Source organism: Cupressus sempervirens, chromosome 6, assembly GCF_028749045.1.
Source record: "Cupressus sempervirens isolate cs-2001-9-10 chromosome 6, ASM2874904v1, whole genome shotgun sequence".
Classification (NCBI taxonomy): domain Eukaryota; kingdom Viridiplantae; phylum Streptophyta; class Pinopsida; order Cupressales; family Cupressaceae; genus Cupressus; species Cupressus sempervirens.
Window position 1 is genome coordinate 246,635,221 of NC_143123.1, and position 18,763 is coordinate 246,653,983.

At 37.7% G+C, this 18,763-nt stretch overlaps 1 protein-coding gene across 3 annotated transcripts in view; it reads left to right on the plus strand.

Annotated features, from left to right (window-relative positions):
- The window catches only part of HCF164 (Thioredoxin superfamily protein), a 97,945-nt gene that overhangs the window by 65,065 nt on the left and 14,117 nt on the right, over positions 1–18,763 (plus strand). The window contains exons 3-4 of one of the 3 annotated variants that reach the window (XM_089787653.1): positions 2,730–3,035; positions 3,223–3,530. In XM_089787653.1, the coding sequence (XP_089643779.1) occupies positions 2,730–3,018 (289 nt within the window). In that variant the 3' untranslated portion in view covers positions 3,019–3,035; positions 3,223–3,530. Of the gene's footprint in view, positions 1–2,729; positions 3,200–3,222; positions 3,531–18,763 lie in introns of those variants that run through there. The other 2 variants (XR_016352870.1, XM_089787652.1) reach the window with 2 other exon arrangements.

Consider the following 18,763-nt stretch of genomic DNA (forward strand, 5'->3'; position numbering starts at 1 on the left):
CATGATTTAAAATCTTGTCATTATGCATTTTCTTCTTGTTTGTTGCAGGATCATAAAAATTGAGTGTACCATACTAGAGGAGGAAACTTTCAAGGATATTAGCTGCACACATACAAATAAGGCACATGTTTGGCATGAAAAGCATGCCTTCACAAAGAATCTGATATTGCTAGGTTGATGATGTGCATGTAGCAAAACAAAAATGACATGCCAATTAAAGGATCATTTATTCCATCTAAGAAAAACCATGTTGTAGGGTAGTGGCATGCATAAGATAGGGAAGGCGTGCCTGTCCAAAAAATAGTTAAAAAAAAATGTTTTATAGTGTATTGGCACATGCTAGTTGTCGGTGTATACCACAATAAATAGAAAAAAATCATAATGTATTGGCATACACCAATACAAAGAATAGGACATGACAAGTACAGACTAAATCACATGTGGACTGAATGAGGCATTCTTGTACAATACAAAAATGAGAAGAATAATGATGTGTGTTAGGTAGCAAGTGCATGCCTCATAAAGAAGAAGCTGCCAGTTTAAAAGCCAAATATTTTACCTTAGAGAAGGAATATTTAGGTTTAGTAGAGGTGGAGCTTGTGAGTAAGAAGCAACAAAAGAACTATACCAAACCTAGCTATGCTAATGAATGAGCAACCTTGTAGACCGGGAAATCCGATACAACTCATTCAAAGGAATGTCGATAAAAAATTGGACACACCATAAATAGGAGGATTCCATGGTGAAATGTGAATCCACATTAGGAGAGGGCAATATGAGTGTATCATGATAATACACTGTTTGACATCCTTTTTCTTAATAAATCTAAAATGATTGAAAGATCCAAAACACAATCAACAAGGTGGTTGTGGAAAGACATAAGCTCAATGAATTAGCTATTGTGGGAGAGGCCATAGGCCCAAACCCTGAAAAACAAGTCCTCAAGGCTGTCTATGAGCAAATGAGAATTAATCCAAAGTGGGCCAAGTATTTGAGTGAACTCATTAGAGAAAAAAGAAAGGACTACTCTACCTATATATTAGTCAAGAGGTTTGTTACTTGTTTGTATCTGTAGAAGCAATGACTGGAAAAGATATCCAAGCTTTTACAGAAGCATAAAATCCAATCCTAAAGATTTTTTTTTGCTAAGACCTTGGATAACAAATGACAAATCACATTTAACAATGAGATGCTTACAATCCAAGGCAAAGGTTAGAGAAAGGTCCACAAGGATCATCTCCTATCTTCTTCATTATTAGATATACCAACCCCTGAGTCACCTCTCACAAAAGGCCCAAAGAATCCTTGATCAGTAGGTGCCCTCAAATTTATATTGATCATATAAAAATAAGCAGAGAATTTCAATGTCTTGTAATAAGAAAAAGTAGTTCAATGGAACTCAAAAAAAGTGCATGTAGTTATAAATTATAATAAATATAAGAGAAAAAAGCTCTAGGCTATTAGAGTTAAAGACACTGAGCACTAAAGGGATTTGGTGTTATGAGAACAATGGCTCTCTGGGTTTGGAGGTGACGCCCTCCCTTTCTCATCTCCAATCATTACTTTCTTTGTAGTTATTCTGTCTTGACCTTCAACATCTTTCTTTTAATGATGGCTCAGCTCCCCTACAAGGCAGATGCTGTTGTGTGAAAAATCTTTCTAAAAGATTTCATCTTTGAAAATTTTCAGCACATTGGTGCAAGATTCGTGCAATCCTTGTGAAGATGCCAAGTAAAATATCAACTTCAGTGCTCAAACAGCGCAATTGTGTATGGATATGAAGTGTGACCATTTACAGCATGTATCCATTTTTCAGCTCTCTTAGGGATATCAGAAAAGAGAGAAGAGGATGTGTAAGGTATTGCATAGTCTCCATTAAAAGGTTTCTAGCCATTGTTGCCTTGAGATTTGGAGTGATAGGGGTGTTCATGTATGCAGTTTTCCTTAATTCAGAAATATACATTTAAAAAATGGAAATTGTTTGATTCAAGCAAATATACATTGGTTGAAAGAGAAACCAGCTAAAAGCTATGGTTTCATTTAGGCAGTTTTCCTTAGTTCAGAAATATATTTTAGAAAATGAAAATTGTTTGATTCAAGCAATTTAATTGGTTGACAGAGGAACCAAATACAAGCCATGGTTTCATTTACCGAGAAAACTTACATTTTGTGAAATGATCGATTGGGTCAAACAATAGATGTGTTGAGAGAGAAACTGGATATAAGGTATGGTTTCATTTTTTAAGAAACTATTTTTTAAGAAACTATGTTGAGGATGAAACATGCCAATATAAGATGAATTTCTCAAGAATGGACACATGATAATTTATTGAAAGTATTTATCCAGATAGAAAATTTATGTTCATAATTTAGATCTGATGAATAGTAATGAAGATTATTGTTGCATTAATCTTTTTTTTAAGAAATTTGTCACATGGACACAGAAAACATCATGGTGCTCCCACAGAACTATAATATCTAAATATTATTTGATTGCATAAACAGTGAACACCAATTTCTAACAAAACAGGATCCTTGTTTCATAAAAAATTACCACTGTAACATGCTGATAAAAATAGGTCTCTGGTTTTATTCTTCGTAGACGAAGCTATATTTATGTTTGTATATGCATAGAAATAATTTTAAATGAAGCACAGTTATTGATTTTCTAAGCGGCACTCTCTGCATCATTTATAATGCATGTAACATTTTGTAATCCTTTTGTGCAGGGATAAGGTGAATTTTGTTATGTTAAACGTGGACAACACCAAATGGGAAGAAGAGATTGATGAATTTGGGGTGGAGGGTATTCCACATTTTTCTTTCTTGGACAAAGACGGGAATGAAGAAGGCAATGTAGTTGGAAGGATCCCAAAGCAATATCTAGCTGAAAATTTAGCTGCACTTGTAAGAGGAGATAAACAAATTCCCCATTCCAGGTTTGTAGGGAAATTTTCTAGAGCAGAATCCAGAGAGGTGCACCCAGTTGCTAATCCGAGGGGACACAGCAATACATAGGTTATAACACCATTCATGTAAGGAATTTGATTCATTTTTCAATATCCATATTTTTTGCTATGTGTGTTCCATTAAAGAAAAGTATGTCATTCAGAGTGCAAAATAAGCCCTTCCCAGGAAAACTTATTGGTTATCTTTTAATTATCTTGAAAATTTGGAATAAAGTTCTTTGATTCTAACAGATCCTTGCTCACATTTTTGTAGACTTGTTAGATTGTTTATCATTGGCAGTTCTAAAGATTTTCGGGAGGGATCTCAGATTATTCTTACAAGACATATATTTCAATATATGATTGCGACATTAGTGAGCAATTGATTTGTTTTAAAAAGGACAATATATTAATGAAGATGCAGGCTAATAGATTTAGTGAAAAATGTCTCCCTGCTGTTCCTAAGTTGAACAATACTGAAGCTGAATGGTATATCGTTGCTCATATCCTCAGATGTGGTGACATTTAATTTTAATATGTTTGATGTGCTCATGAAATACTAGATTATGAACAATTTTAACACCCCTTGATTATTGCAAAGCATAACTATAGGTTGTTTTTTACGCATCCCCATCCCATCAAAGTGGAAAATAACCATATCACTTCCCAAAAAGTTCTGTGTTCTTCATTTAAAGATCTTGCATAGTTCACATCCTTGTATTCAGTCAAACAAATCTAGCATTCAAGGCCATGTTGCATTGTACCACAAACATACCACACACACCGTTGTTTGTTAGTGACATACCTTTGATGCTAACTAGCGACATAGCTGATATTTGCCTGGTGTATGTGGAGTTGATAACACTCCCAATCAACTAGTAATAGAGAGTTGTATTCACGTGATGATAGATAATTCTTGATATCTGCAAAGCTTGTTCTGCGGTTAACTTTGGTTTGCAATCCAACATTCTGAATTTGTCAATGAGGGTCTTGGAATTTTTTATTTGAGTTACAAATATATGAATTCTCTTTCACTACGCTTCTTGGCCAAGCCAATAATATAAAGGTGTGAGATTTATCACGTTTCGATCATTCTTTGTGATTTCAAATAACTTTAGAAAATCCTTATTGATATGATTAGGTTACCTCTTTGAATGTTGCCGTTGCTCCGTTAAATGGTGATACTGAAGGTGTGACTGCTGTCCTTGCTAAAAGGAACTTAGCTGATTCTACTGTTTTCCCTCTCTCTACTTCTCCTACTCCCAAGGAGCCTGCTGCCCCTGCTACAATGGGAAATGTTGCGCCCTCTGTTAGTGATTGTTCTGCTCCCCTTGGTGAGCTTGCTATCCCTGTCACCACTAGTGTTGGCTTCGCTTCCCTGGGTAAGTTTGTTATCCTTGTCACTATTGGTTTTAATAGTTCTGTGGATTCGTTGGCTTGGCATACTGTGGCAGCCAAAGTTGAAGAAGGATGGATTACAGCCAAAGGAAAACATTCAAAGAACCCCTCATCTTCTTTGGAAATGACCTTTAGACTTCATAAGCAGGGATCTAAGGGGAACATTAATCTTGTTGTTCTTCCTTTTTTGTGGGGTAGTCTGTTGATTGATTGTATTTTCTTTTCTTGACCACTAGCTTGTGTTTGTGGGAGTTGTGAGTTGTTTGGTACCCCCTTCTTCAGCTTTGCCCTGTTCAGTCCTTGTTCCATTTTTTTTTTCTCTGTGGAGCTCATTGCATATCTTGCAGTGTGAGTTTCAGGTCCCTTTATTTAAACCCACATTGTATTGGGTTTCAGGTTTGCTTCAAAACCCGTTTTTACTTAATAAAAAACAAATACTATAAAAGGCATAATATACCCCTTCATTCTATGATCTAGGGATTGAGATCATGTGAAGTCTTGGTGACTCTATGATTGAACAAATGCTTGCCAATCTTATTACACTAGAGTATTTAGGCCATAGAGAGATTTCATAAGTTTGCGTACTTGACTAGGTGTCGTGTATCCCTTTGGTCAAGTCATATGAAATTCTTTTGTGAGATCTATAATCAAGAAATTATTCTTAACATTTATTTGATGATTTTCCATTAGCCAAACCATCTTAATTTTCTTTATCTTTGGAGTGGGGAAACTTTTTTCTCATAATCATGCCTTCTTTTTGTTATAGTTGGACCTTCTACTTGTCAATATTGCTACTTGTTTTGTATTTTATATTGAACATGAAATGTCCCCAAAGGGGACATTAGAAAAGTTAAAGACATATTATATATAATATTAAAATTGATTTGGAGAGAGTGGACTCAAATATAAAAGGTCAATTTAATATTATAAAGTGGGCTAAAAAGGACAAGGAGATATAAGATGAAAAGCCAAGAGGGGAGTCAAAGAGTCACAATTGTAAGGATAAAAGGGGAAAAGATTCTTTCATTTGGCATGCTTGATTTATGATTCAAATTTCAGTTCTCTCCTGCGAGAGTTATTTAGGAAAGCTTAAGCTTTCAACTAGTGTGAGGACGTAGCGTCTCGTGCCGACAAACAGTGGACACAAACCCATTGCCTGTGGAGATGTCACTTCAGGTGTCTTGTATTTAGTGTTCCAATCTGACTATAAAAGTATGTTTAAGATTGAATTCTGATTGTTGGTTATTGTATTGCTGTTGTATAATGCAATAACATGTTTTAAGGAGTTGTGTGAGAGTTTACTGGTTTTATATTGTTGGATTGTAACACATTTTTATATGCTTGAATCTTGAATATTATTATGAGAAAGAACATGTTAATAACTATTTGAGAATCTACTGGGTTCTATATTGATGTTTTGTAAATACATCTGCCTATGTTTAAGTTGTGAATATATTTTTGAGGAAAAAATTTTGTCAATATCTATTTGGGATATTTCAGTGGTATCAGAGCTAGTTTTCCTGCCAGTTTGTGAGATTGTATCAAAGACAAATGTATAAAGTTCATTATTAGAATTAGCAATATGATTGCATTGAGAATATTGGTAAGAAATAGATATTATTTTATTTAGTATTGGGGCAGAAGAAGGTAGAGCAGATAATCTTTGCTTACAGTGTTTGTATAATAAATGAAGAGGCCTATTTGGACGGAGCTCAGATTTGTGAGCACATTTTGGAGGTTCTCTTAAGGAACAAGTCGTATTTTCTATGGGAAAGGTTCCATTGGTTTTATTTGAAAGTGAAGGGTGACATAAATTTAGCCATGTCCATATCAATCTCGATAATTCAAGTCATCCACAACCGCTTATAACTGTTTATCGTCATCTGCAACCAATAGATGCAATACCATATACAATTTTCTTAAGCTATTTTTTGGTCGCGGGTACTCGGTTGGTCTTCTGGATGAAGAAAATATTCTCGTGCCTGGAAGACAGATCACTGCAATTGGCCATCTACACTTAACTGAGAATGGGCAACTTGGTATCAAGTCGCTACCATATTTCTTAACCTACCTCACAAAGGATCACTTGGTGACATTTACATCGTAATCTAGCTATATAAATGAGTTACTTTGCATATTTGATCGACCCGATATTATAAGGCCTCAAAAGTTTGGTGCTAGGAATTGATAGTGACAAGTTGAGGAATATTGGAGGAAGTTGTTGCTCATTAGCAAGGAGAAGCTGCAGACCAAGACCACGAAAGGTGCAGGAAATAGGAGTATAAGATATCAGACATGGCCATATATAATACCTATTTTCACATACATTCTGCAGTATATGAAAAGTTGGAGGCTCAGTTTTAGGAGGACGACCATAATATTGCGACTGAAGGCACCATTACATAAAAGGTTATCGTGTAAGCTATGCAGTTTTGAGTAAACTAACTTTTTTTGTTAGCATGGGTAAAGTGGATTGAGAGGTTTATTTGTAGTTTTCGGGCGTAAGTTTCTGAGTAGTAATATGTTTGCCATCCCTGTGAATCACTAGAGTTCTTAGACCATCAATAATATGATGTAAAAGGTACGTTCGAGTGGAGAAAGAAAACAAAACCGTTGTTGAATTGGTCCTTGGCGAAGACGAAAAGCAGTGGTGTTGGCTGTGATTAGTTATGGGTGATGAATTGGAATAGTCGAGCTTGTGCGAGATAGATTATAAGAAATTAGAACTATTACATGTAGACAAGTGATTCTAGAAATAACTAATTATTGGCAATTTGTGGCTCTTTACCAACAAGATAATGGAAACATAATAGCTCTGACGGTAAGAATATTTGGTAACGGGTTGTTTGGTAACTGTTATGGTATGCAAAAGAAACGTCATGAAAAGAATACACTTGTTGTTACATATTCAAAAAACTAAGTAGCTTTCGAAATTGTGAGCTGCCAAGTGTATTTTTAGAACTCGGAATAAATGTCAGACACATACATTCAAAGAAAGGTGCCAAAGTTGAAACACGTCTTGCAATGATAACAAATGATCATCGTGTGTGAATGAGGAGAGGTTGTAGAATATGACAGTGTCAACTCGAATTGGAAAGATGTAATAGTCACTTCTCCCAGTCATGTTGCAGTAGTGGGATGGTTCTTGTGGTTTCTGTTGATGATGGGGTTATGACTCAGACTTGTGAAGCTATGGCTCATGCACACACATCAAATGTGCCTGTTGCGGTGGCAATCAACAAATGTGACGAGGCAAATGTAGACCCTTAAAAAAAATACGATGCAACTTTGTTCAGAGGGATTAACATTAGAGAAAAGGAAGGGTAATGTCCAAGTGGTTGAAATATCTGCAACACAAAATATTGATTCGGATAAGTTGGAGGAAGCTTTACCGCTTCAGGTTGAATAAATGGATTTGGAAACACACATTGATTGCGATGCTTATGCATATGTTGTTGAAGCACGACTTGATCGTTGTCCTGGCCCTTTAGCTACAATGATAGTTCGCTCTGGAACATTAGTTCCTTGTCTTTACATTGTTGTTGGTGTTGTGTGGGGAAAGGTCAGGGCTTTGCATGATATGTTTGGTCGTCCTATTCAATCAATGGGTTCTTCAATGCGTAAAGAGATTAAAGGTCTTCAAGGTCTACCTTTGGCAGGAGATGAGCTTTTTCTTGTTGCCACAGAGGAGAGAGCAAGAAAAGTGAGCAGTGGAAGAAAAATAAGATCCAGAGAAGACTGTACTAAAAAGAAAAAAGAAGAGGCAACTAAGATGCCAAATCTTGTTGATGAAGGGGTTGAAATGAAGCTTATTGTAAAAACTGATGTGCAAGATATTGTCCAGGCTGTAACAGATGCATTAAAGATGCTAAATAGTTCCCAAGTGCTTATCAATATTGTTCACAAAGGAGTTGGAGCGATTTCTCAAGCTGACGTGGATTTAGCCCAAGCACGTGGGGCATGCATTGTTGGGTTTAATATACACAAGACACCAAATTCTGTAGATTCAATTGCTCGTCAAGCAAATACAAATATACGACAACATTGTGTAATCTATCATTTGAGGATATAGGAAATTTGATAGTAAGCATGGCACTAGGCATATGTGAAACTCAAATTATTGGCGAAGCATCGATATTAGCAATTTTGAGCTTACAGGAAGGAATAAAGTTGCTAATATAAATATTGCTGGTTGTTGAGTATATGATGGTCACATGACAAAAACTTCAAGGCTCAGAATGCTGTGAAGTGGTGAGGCATTGTTTGAAGGCAATTGCTGGCCCTTGCGGAGAGAGGTAAGATGTTGAAGTAGTGGGAAAAGGTACAATGAAGTTACAAGAGTAGTTAGCCCAGAATTTTGAATTTGATATGAGAGCAGAAATACTCGACATCTATAAAGAGTATAAAAAACTTCCTACCCGAGTTCAGAATGACTTACCGTTCATTGACTACATGGATTTTCACCCAGGGCAACAAAACAAGATTGATATGGCAAAAAAGAAGTATTTTGAATTGGTTTAGGATCTCCTTGTAAAAGACTAGTGTGAAAAGGTGTATGAAGAATTTCCAACAGACCAAAGTCATCTAATAGAGGATCTTGAAAAAGAAGGGCAATCAACTACCATTGATTTTCCACCACCTCACAATCACGTAGATGTTACAGAGGGTACAAGTTTCTATGTTGGTGATTTGGAGGTTAGCTTGGTCAAACAAGTTGATGAAACTGGTTGCGCACCAGGTAATAGCAGATTGGGGCCATTTTATGATGAGCCTTTATATACGAATGATAAAATGGTAACACTTGGATCTATATATACGAATCAAGAGAATGGGGGAAAGAAGGCCTATGCTTTTGAGAGGTGTGATGAACCATATATTACTTGTGCCCATGACATTAATTCCGAGGAGCAATCCAAGATGACACTACAAGACAATGAACTGGTTCAATATGACGACAATGAAATGCATACCTTAAAAAACTCGCTGAAGGTTAGTGAAGACATGGTTGTGGCATCTTTGGTACATTATGCCAACACTCACAGGATGGTTGAGGATCTCTACAGGAAGGTTCAAAAGCGAGTGGAAGGAAATTGGCTTGTTGCTAATTTGCAAGTGATCAAAACAACACTTGAAACTATGAAATCAGATAATTTAAGTTTCCTTTCTGATAGGGATTGCATTCTTAAGGTTACTGAAATACATGTTGATTAGTTGAATAAAGAAAGGAATGTGATTATGAGGCTCAACAAGGAGTTCAAGTATGCTCATGAGGCATTAGATGATACTCAAGTTTCTCTTAAGGAAGCAAAAGATCAGGTTAGGATCACAAATCATTTTCGGGAGCATTAGGGTAAAGAGAGTCAAGAGCTTTCCGAGAAGTGATTAAGGAACTTGACAACATTCAACAGACTTATAACTTGGACAACTGTCCTAAAAGACCAAGTGTCAAATCTTCATATCACATTCAACGTATTGACAACCCCATGTTCAAAGTCGATGCCGATTGGATTTCCGATAATCCTCTTTTTGAGATAAACAAGGGCACTCCTTTTGATTGCCATGAAGAGGATGATTTTGATTTTAGAATATTGGATCCTTGTATAGCTCCTAGCAATGAATCTTGGTCATAGGATGGGAGTGGTGAATTGATTATTGTTGCTTGTCATTGGATTAGTCCAAATATTGTTCCCAATTTCAATCCATATAGGAATTGGATGAATTTCCTACATCAACCTTTGAATAGAGCTTGTGGAGTATCAATGAGAGTTATGTTTCAATCATAGCAAACGACCTTTCAACTTTATACTTATTCATAGCACCAATATACTTGGGGTTCTCCAGATGTATGACAAAAATATGCTTTTTGATGTGCGTGTGATGTTAGTTTCAGCTTTTGAGCATCTCATTTCTTACATATCTGCTTATGTTGGGTCGTCACCATCTGTTGGGTTATACATAGCCCCTTGATACATTTCTACGTCATCATATTGGTCATGTCAACAGGGTTTGGGATCTAGGTGTTGACAGTATGTATCTATGGGCTTATTGAGGATTTGGTTATAGTTCTACTCAGTTTGAGATTGGGTGCGAGGATAATCAGAGTTGTACAGTCTACAGGTGCAGTGATATTTCATAGATTTATATGGGATTCAGGGATTCGGTTGATGGATGGGTTGTCGAGTGACACCTTGTTTCACAGTGTGGCCGAATTTGTTTTCAGATTGGGCTATAGGACTACCTGTAGTTTTGTATGGGTTCTTGGTACTAATTTCTTGAGGACAAGAAATTTCAAGGAGGGGAGATTTGTAATGTACCCTTTTTGGGACATTAGAAAAGTTAAATACAATACATATAATATAAAAATTGACTTAGAGAGAGTGGACTCAAAATATAAAAGGTCAATTTAATATAATAAAGTGGGCTAAAAAGGACAAGGAGAGGTAAGACGAAAAGCTAGGAGGGGAGTTGAAGAGTCACAGCTGTGAGGATAAAAGTAGAAGAGACTCTTTCATTTGGTATGCTTGATTTATGATTCAGATTTCAGTTCTCTCTTAGAAGGGTTATTTAAGAAAACTTCATCTTTCAACCAATGTGGGGACGTAGCCCCTCGTGTCAACAGATAGTGGACACAAACTCATTGTCCGTGGAGATGTCACTTCAGGTGTTTTGTATGCGTTTACATGTTCTTCTCTTAGTGTTCCAATCTTACTGTAAACTTATGTTTAAGATCAGATTCTAATTGCTGGTTATTGAATTGCCGTTGTATAATGCAATAACATGTTTTAAGGAGTTGTGTGAGAGTTTACTAGTTTTATATTGTTGGTTTGTAACGCATTTTCATATGCTTGAATCTTGAATATTATTGTGAGAAAGAATGGGTTAATAACTATTTGAGAATCTACTGGTTTCAATATTGATGTTTCGTAATTAAGTTCCAAATATATTTTTGAGGAAAAAAATGGGTCACTATCTGTTTGGGATATTTCAGAACACCCATTCATATTTGTAGCTTTCGTGTTTGGTGGAAAATCAACAAGTTCTTAGGAACTATTTTTAATCAATATGTAATGTCCCCCAATATGTTTAGACTTAGTTATTACATATTTAATTCAAACTCTACATTGCATGTCCTAAGATACCATGATTCAAGATGAGACATTCATCATAAACAAATTATTTATTCATTTAACCATAATGAATTATATGTATGTAACATGAATACCTCATATCCAATCTTATTACTATTTGAACTCAATGATGGAAGGAGAAGACATTATCCAAGGTGTCTAGAGACCAAATGCAATGAGCTCACTCAAAGTTTATAGACCTAAACCCTTCGCCTATCTTGGGACTATGTCGACATGGCACTTAGAGTTGCTAATTTGCAAACTTTTCTAGCATGTCTCCTATTCCCGTGCCTGTGAGCCCTTGCCTATTGCAGGCCACTTAGGAGCTGCCGTTGCCTACTCTGCTCCGCTTGTGAGCTGCTGCCTCGCACTAGTCATGTCATGTGCTATGAGTAGAGCCCATACTTATGTGTGCTGTGGAGCCAGTGTTGTATGTTGTGTGCATGGCCATTTTCCATTCCATTTCGTTGCTGTGAATTGGGTGCAAGAGCCTTTTGCCCTCTTCTGTCATGGATTGTTGAGTGTAGGTGTTGTGGGTTGTTTTTTCCATGGGTTGTCGTGTGCAGGTGCCTATAGCGGGAAGGTGCAGTGGTGTATGCAACTAGAGGGTGCAGTGTGCTATAAGCAACAAGAGGGAGTAGCTAGCAGAGTTGTCACTACAACGTCCTGACCAGATCTCAGATTGCATATGAAGTGTTTGATAGAATGTTAGGTATCGTATCTGCTTCTGCTTCTACAAGTACTGCATAGTATTGTTATTCCGCAACATTGGTTTTGAATCATGGACCCCCCACTTAATCCAACAACATTTCAACAGATAGTTGACTGCTTGACAATACTAGAGAAGGATAATGCAGCTCTAAAAATCACAACTCTTTCTCTTTCTGCAGTTTCCCAAGGTCTCTTAGTATAGTTACAGAAGTTCGAATCCGTGAACCAAACATTGCAAGACACTTTTCACTCCCTATGTAAGACATTAAATGACTTGAACCAACAGGTTGTGGCTAATTCTTCACGCATCCAAGACCTGCCTAAAACTTTTACCACCCAAACAATAGGGATTAGAAAAGCTATCAGCTCCATTATTGAAGACTTTAGAGATATCAAAAACCTGAAGGACAAGCAGATCGAGCTCGTTAATAAACAAACATCTCTATTAACTGAAACAAAGTAGCATATTAAATCTTGGGCTTCCACTTGCAAGAAATCCAACTCTACACCTCTGCCTGAGGTCGGGAAAAAATTTGTCCAAGAGAAGTTGGCAGAAGATTGGGTTAGGCACTACCGGGAACTCGACCTTCAGGTTAGAGGTCTTCCTCCGTCCTCCATTGACCCTCTTCCTCCAAGCTACTCATTTGTCAATGAGCAATTGGGTATTTCAGATAGTACATTAGATGGCGCATGCTTTGGACACGATGACACCCTTTTTCTTAGGTTTCTCTCAGTGGCTGATCGATTACAAGCTCTCAGGGAAAAGAAGAAGCTCTTCGTTGTTGCCACTAAGATATTTCTTGACGAGGACCTCACAAAATCACAGGTAGCTGAATTAAAGCACTCTAGGAGTCTCATGGTGGAGGCAAGGAGTAACGAGAAATGGGCAGTAATAAAGAATCTAAAAGCATTATGTGTGATTCACCTCCCAATGGTTGGGAAGAGAGACATACCTAAGCCAAATTACTGTCTAAGCACCAACAATTGGGCAGGTCTAAGCCCCCCATTAGCTCTTTGCTTGTCAATTGTTGGAATGACAATGGCTTCCTGTGTCTTTGTTGGGCTTACTTCTTGATGAAGTCGGGTTTGCTGATTTGTTGGTTGTTATCGAGACTCATGAGAGTCTAGCACGGCCCCTTCCAGGTTACACATGGTATTAGTGGCTTCTACTTTGTAAAGAGGAGGTCCGCTCTTTTGCTAGTGTGCATGGTTCTGGTGGGGTCGCATGTTTGATTAGAGATGATTTATTCAGTACTACCACATTGGTTCTTTCTGACACTTATGCTAGATTTATGTGGATCTGTGTTAGAGGCACTAGTGGCCATCAGAGAGATATCTTCATTGCCATTTGCTACTTTCCACTGGCTTCGTCACCTTACGCCATGCATAGTGTGGAGGATGGGAACCCTTTTACAAACCTATATGAGAGCATCTCCAAGTTTGGGGTATGGGTGACATCATCATCTTAGGAGAATTTAATGTGCGGACTAGAGATCTCCAGAACCCTTAGTATGATTGTGGGTCCAACTTCATTTGTACTATAGAGAGGGATCCTACTAGTATGGGGCTTTAGCGATTGTTCGAGGATCACAGTGGGCCTCTCTCTTGTTATGGTTACCACCTTCTCCAACTCTATGAGTCCTCCGACTTGGTGATTTTGAATGCCCTCTCTTTTACTTCTTGGGTTCTGAGCTTTTTACGTGTTTGCCTCATTGTGGGGGTGCAAGTGTGGTTGATTATATCCTTGTTGCTTCTTTCCTCCCGTCCATCCACAACTTTACTATCTCTCGTCTTCCCTTGGATGATCATGCCCTCCTTAGCCTTTCAATTCATGTTTTTTTCCCACCCTCTACCACCCATCTCTAGTTACCCTACTTAGATCCGCCTCCGTGCCTGCTTTTGTTTTGATGAAAGTGATCAAGACCTCTTCATCTTTCATTTGAGAAGATTCTTCTGTCCTGCTAACTTTACAGATCACAGTCACGTGTCCACCATGTTTCACTCATTATTTGGGAGTCGACGATCCTCTCTATCCCCTACTGCTCCATTCCCAGTACCCATAGATTTGCTTGATGGAATACTTGCCCCATGAACTAGTGGTTTGATGATACCTATAAAAATTTCCATTGCTCCTTGTGCTTGGCTTCCGATACTCATTCCCCTACTTTCACTAACATACGACTATCTCTCTTGCAAACACTTTCTTCACCATAAGAAGCGGTTATTTATTGCTTCACAGGGCAGATCCCTCCGTGACATGCTTATTTAGTGTCCCAAGATGTTTTGGTGATCATGTTCCCCCAATGTCGCAAATCCTCGTCCACCCTCAACCTTTGCCTCCTCGCTTCCCATGTCTCCATGTTGTATGACATCCTAAGTTAGCTCGCTCCCCTTCCCATCCCACCCCTCCATTATCACTTTTTCTCCACCTCCAACATTTACGAGGCCATCAAACTTATGAGATGCAGTGGGGTAGTTGATGAGGAGGGTTTTCAGGCTGAGCTCTTCAAGCTTGGTACCACGATCCTAGGTCCTTATCTTTCTACACTCTTTAATAGAGTGGTTTGTTTTGGTTTTCTCGACTCATGGTTGAAACACATTATTCACCCCATCCATAAGTTTGGGATGGCTTTTGATCCCATAAACTATAGGACCATCATGATTGTGCATATATTTGCCAAACCTTGTGCCACAACATTGAATACTATTTTATCCAATGAGCTTGACAGGAGAAATTGCAGGGCTAAGGGCCAAGTAGGATTAAGGCAGACTAGTAGACCATGGATCATATCTTGACACTATAGGCTATTATCGAGGAGGCTCAACACCACTCGAAGAAAGTCTACTATTGTTTTATGGATTTTTGTAATGCCTTTGATTCCATCCCTAGAGCGACCCTTTTTCAGAGGCTTAGAGTTATTGGTATTTCTGAGATCTTATTGACAACTATCATGAGGTTATATGACACAATGGTTGGTAGACTCAGGACCATTGAGGGCCTCTTAGACCCTATCCAGAGCACCATTGGGGTGAAACAGGGCTTCCCTCTCTCGCCCACCTTGTTCGGGATCTACATTGATGAGCTCGAGGTCTTTCTTAGTGACTCCTCACTTATGGGTGATGGTTGTCATCTACACTAGGTATTGATCTCCATCCTTCTCTTGGTTGATGATGTGGTTTTTCTTGCTTCTTCTCTTGAGGGTCTTCAAGGGCTTTTGGATAGACTTGCATCTTTTTGTGACATGAGACAGATGGTCGTGAACCTTGGGAAGACTCGTGTTATGGTCTTCAACGGTCTAAAGACCTCACATCTCCATTTTCATTTCTAGGGTTACAAAGTTAAGATTACATTATCTTACACATACCTTGGGGTTAAGTTATCCGGATCTCATTTTAGCTTGAGATTTTCCATTCATCCTCAGAATAGTAAAGGCTTGGGTTCCCTTGTCATGCTCAGGAGTCAATGCTTTAGAGATCACTTTTAGGATACATTGTCTGAGCTATCCCTCCTGGATTCCTTAGTAAGACCCATAGTGCTCTATGGTTCAGTGGTATGGGGTCCTTCCCTTTTGGACTTGGATTGGGCCATGATCGAGTGCACCTAGACTCTGCTCCTCCATTAGATTATTAGATGCCATAGATCTACCCCACACAGTGTTATTTTGGCTAAGTTTGGAGCTCACCCATTCAAGCTTGCAGCCATTGTTGACTTGATCTGGTTTCTCCACCGTCTTCGTGACTTTGTAGACTCGGTTGAAGGCCAACACAGATACCCTTACTTAGCCTATTGCTCTTTAGTTGCTATTGTAGACTCCGATCCTACCACTAGAGCCCGTTGTTGGAATGCTTAGGCTACTATCCTGCTGACATTATTTGTGATCGACATTGACCATCTCTCTCCCTACCAGTTCTTATTGGACACTCTCGCTCATTCCTCCCCGCTTGGCAGGAGTTGAACGAGCATGTCAGACTTGACATCTACATGTAGTATATTATATGGACCTAGGTTGATCCTCCAATAAGACTACGTCAGAGGATGACATTTTACGTCGAACACTTCTTAGATATTCAGGATGAGATTTTGTATGCCTTGATTACTTACACAGATATTGGGCACACACCTTGTGTGTCTCCCTTGGTTCCTTTAGGGTGGGTTGGTATTGACTCTTGATCTAGGTCGATCACCATATTACAAATTACAACTAACCCTACATAAAGTAACACTTCCTAAATAAATATTCCCAAAGCAACTTGGTATGTTTCTACGAGATAAAATTTTAAAATGTACATACCTCATTGAGCTTATCGAGAGTTGAAAGACCCGTCAGCTAGAGAGGATTGGGTTTGTAGACTGTACCTTAGCAGAGGCAGAATTTGAGATTCATTTGCTTTTTAGATGCCCCATATACTACGAGATTAGAGGGAGATTTTATTGTTCGTTTAGAGATTACAGATCCCTCTTAGATTTCTTTAGGTACACATATCAACATTGCATTGCGCTCTATCTCCGTGAGTCCTTACAGCTTCATGACCATACTTTACAGCTATCATTTCCCATGAGTCAGACCCAGACACAACTTATTATGACCTTCTTGCCCTTAGCTCTGGCTCAGGGTGTGAAGAAACCATGCAGTTTCCCTAACACAGGTCATTCCAGATCGATGATGCCCCACAGTGGACCTCTTCGCCAATGACACTCCTCGTGTAGCACTCAGCCACACGACAGGGATTTTGGTAGCCATCGACCATATCAGGCGCTGTTGGACTTTTTCCCTTTGAAGACAGATACCTAATCTTTTTTGTGATGTCTCATGCGTTCTTCTTCATTTATTGTGCTTGTTCTTTTGTGGACATCGTTTGGTGCTCTGTTTGTTTGCTAACTTCTTGGTTGTAAGCTTCTAGTCCCATAGACCCAAGTTGTGGTCTTTTGTTGGACATTAATAAATTTATCTTATCTATCTTATCTAACCATTACTTGGATTTAGACAAGCCCCTCCTTGGAAACATTCTTGTCCCTTTCTTCTCTAGGCCAAAATAGCAATAAGTTCTGAACATATGTATATTCATATATAAAATATAACATTCATATATAATCTTGATTATTATTAAATATTATAAATAATTTTGATTTTTTAGATATATTGAAGGCCATATCTAAGTTCTATATGCATAATAGGATGTAGAGATAATATTTTGTCATCAATATCAAACTAGTAAGTGCTTGCCAGCCACATATAATTCTTTTATCGAAATCCAACTACTCGATACACCAAAATATATATTCTTCGACAAAGTATCAATTATATTTTATATTTTCATATCTTCCACATTGAATGGAGTATGCTTGACTTCCCATCTATGTCAAGCAAAGCTAAATGATCACACCTTTTCATATGTGATGGGTAAACACTTTTACCAATAAGCTTTCCAAATAACAAATTGTAGCCTTTGATTAGTTGCTATTCAAGTCTTTTTCTTCTTTCAAATTATCATTCCTATTCACCTTTACAAAAACCTCAAGAAATGTTTGAAGATCTTGAGCGATATTTATTTGTACATATTGGATTGGCTCAAGGATGTCACCTAGATCTATGCAATTGTAATTTCCTTCTATCACATGTGTGAACAATCAATATGCTCCTTGATTAAATGTCTTGCGACGTTCCTAGTATCACATCGACTATGTACTTTTCATCTGTACTAGCAACTCTTGATCATAGAATCTATTTTTTATACCTTTGCGAGTCAGACACAAAGTAAACCAATTTCAACGTTATTGATCACATACTTGTCTAATATCCTTATTAGCAGGGGTGACCCATGACGGTGATAATGAGTCGGCTTAATTGTTGATATATATATATATATATATATATATATATATATATATATATATATATTGATGGGTTAATATCCATGTGTTGGATTCCGCATAGGAGCATGAGATATCATGGTTGAGATCTTTGATAGCCTTTACATATGTCTATGAAGATTAGCCTCTTGTCATCATTAGAAATGATGAATAAAAGCATAATAAGTTTCTTTTGTGGTAACATGATTATCCATGTTGGCATATTCTTTAGCCTCTAGTGATATTATAGTCTTATAATATTGCAATAAGTATAAAGAGTGAGATATATGATATAATAGTCAAATTCATTCCAAATTACCTTAAGCCTGAAAGATATCTCTTGATGAGGTCCTTTGCTTCCATATAATAGTGATAACGTCAAATACATATTTGCATGTTTAATATGGGCTTCACAACAAAATCTACATTGGTATTAGTAGCCTTTTCACCTTTCTTGGTTTCTCTAGGTTCATTCTCCTCAACAATCTTTACACCTATTTATTCTTGTCATTCTTCTTCTTCTTCACTGACCTTTTGCATAACTACCTTTTTGAATTTCCTTGTTCCTGGGGGTCCATGAGTCTTTTTCTTACCTTTCCTCTGATAGGTTCTTTCAGTTGAGGGCGTATTTTCCTCTTCTTCTTTTCCACCTATCCATTCAATAGGAGTTTTTTTTAACTTAGGTTCTTCAATTGTGACTACTATTGTATTGGGTTCACCACTTTCAA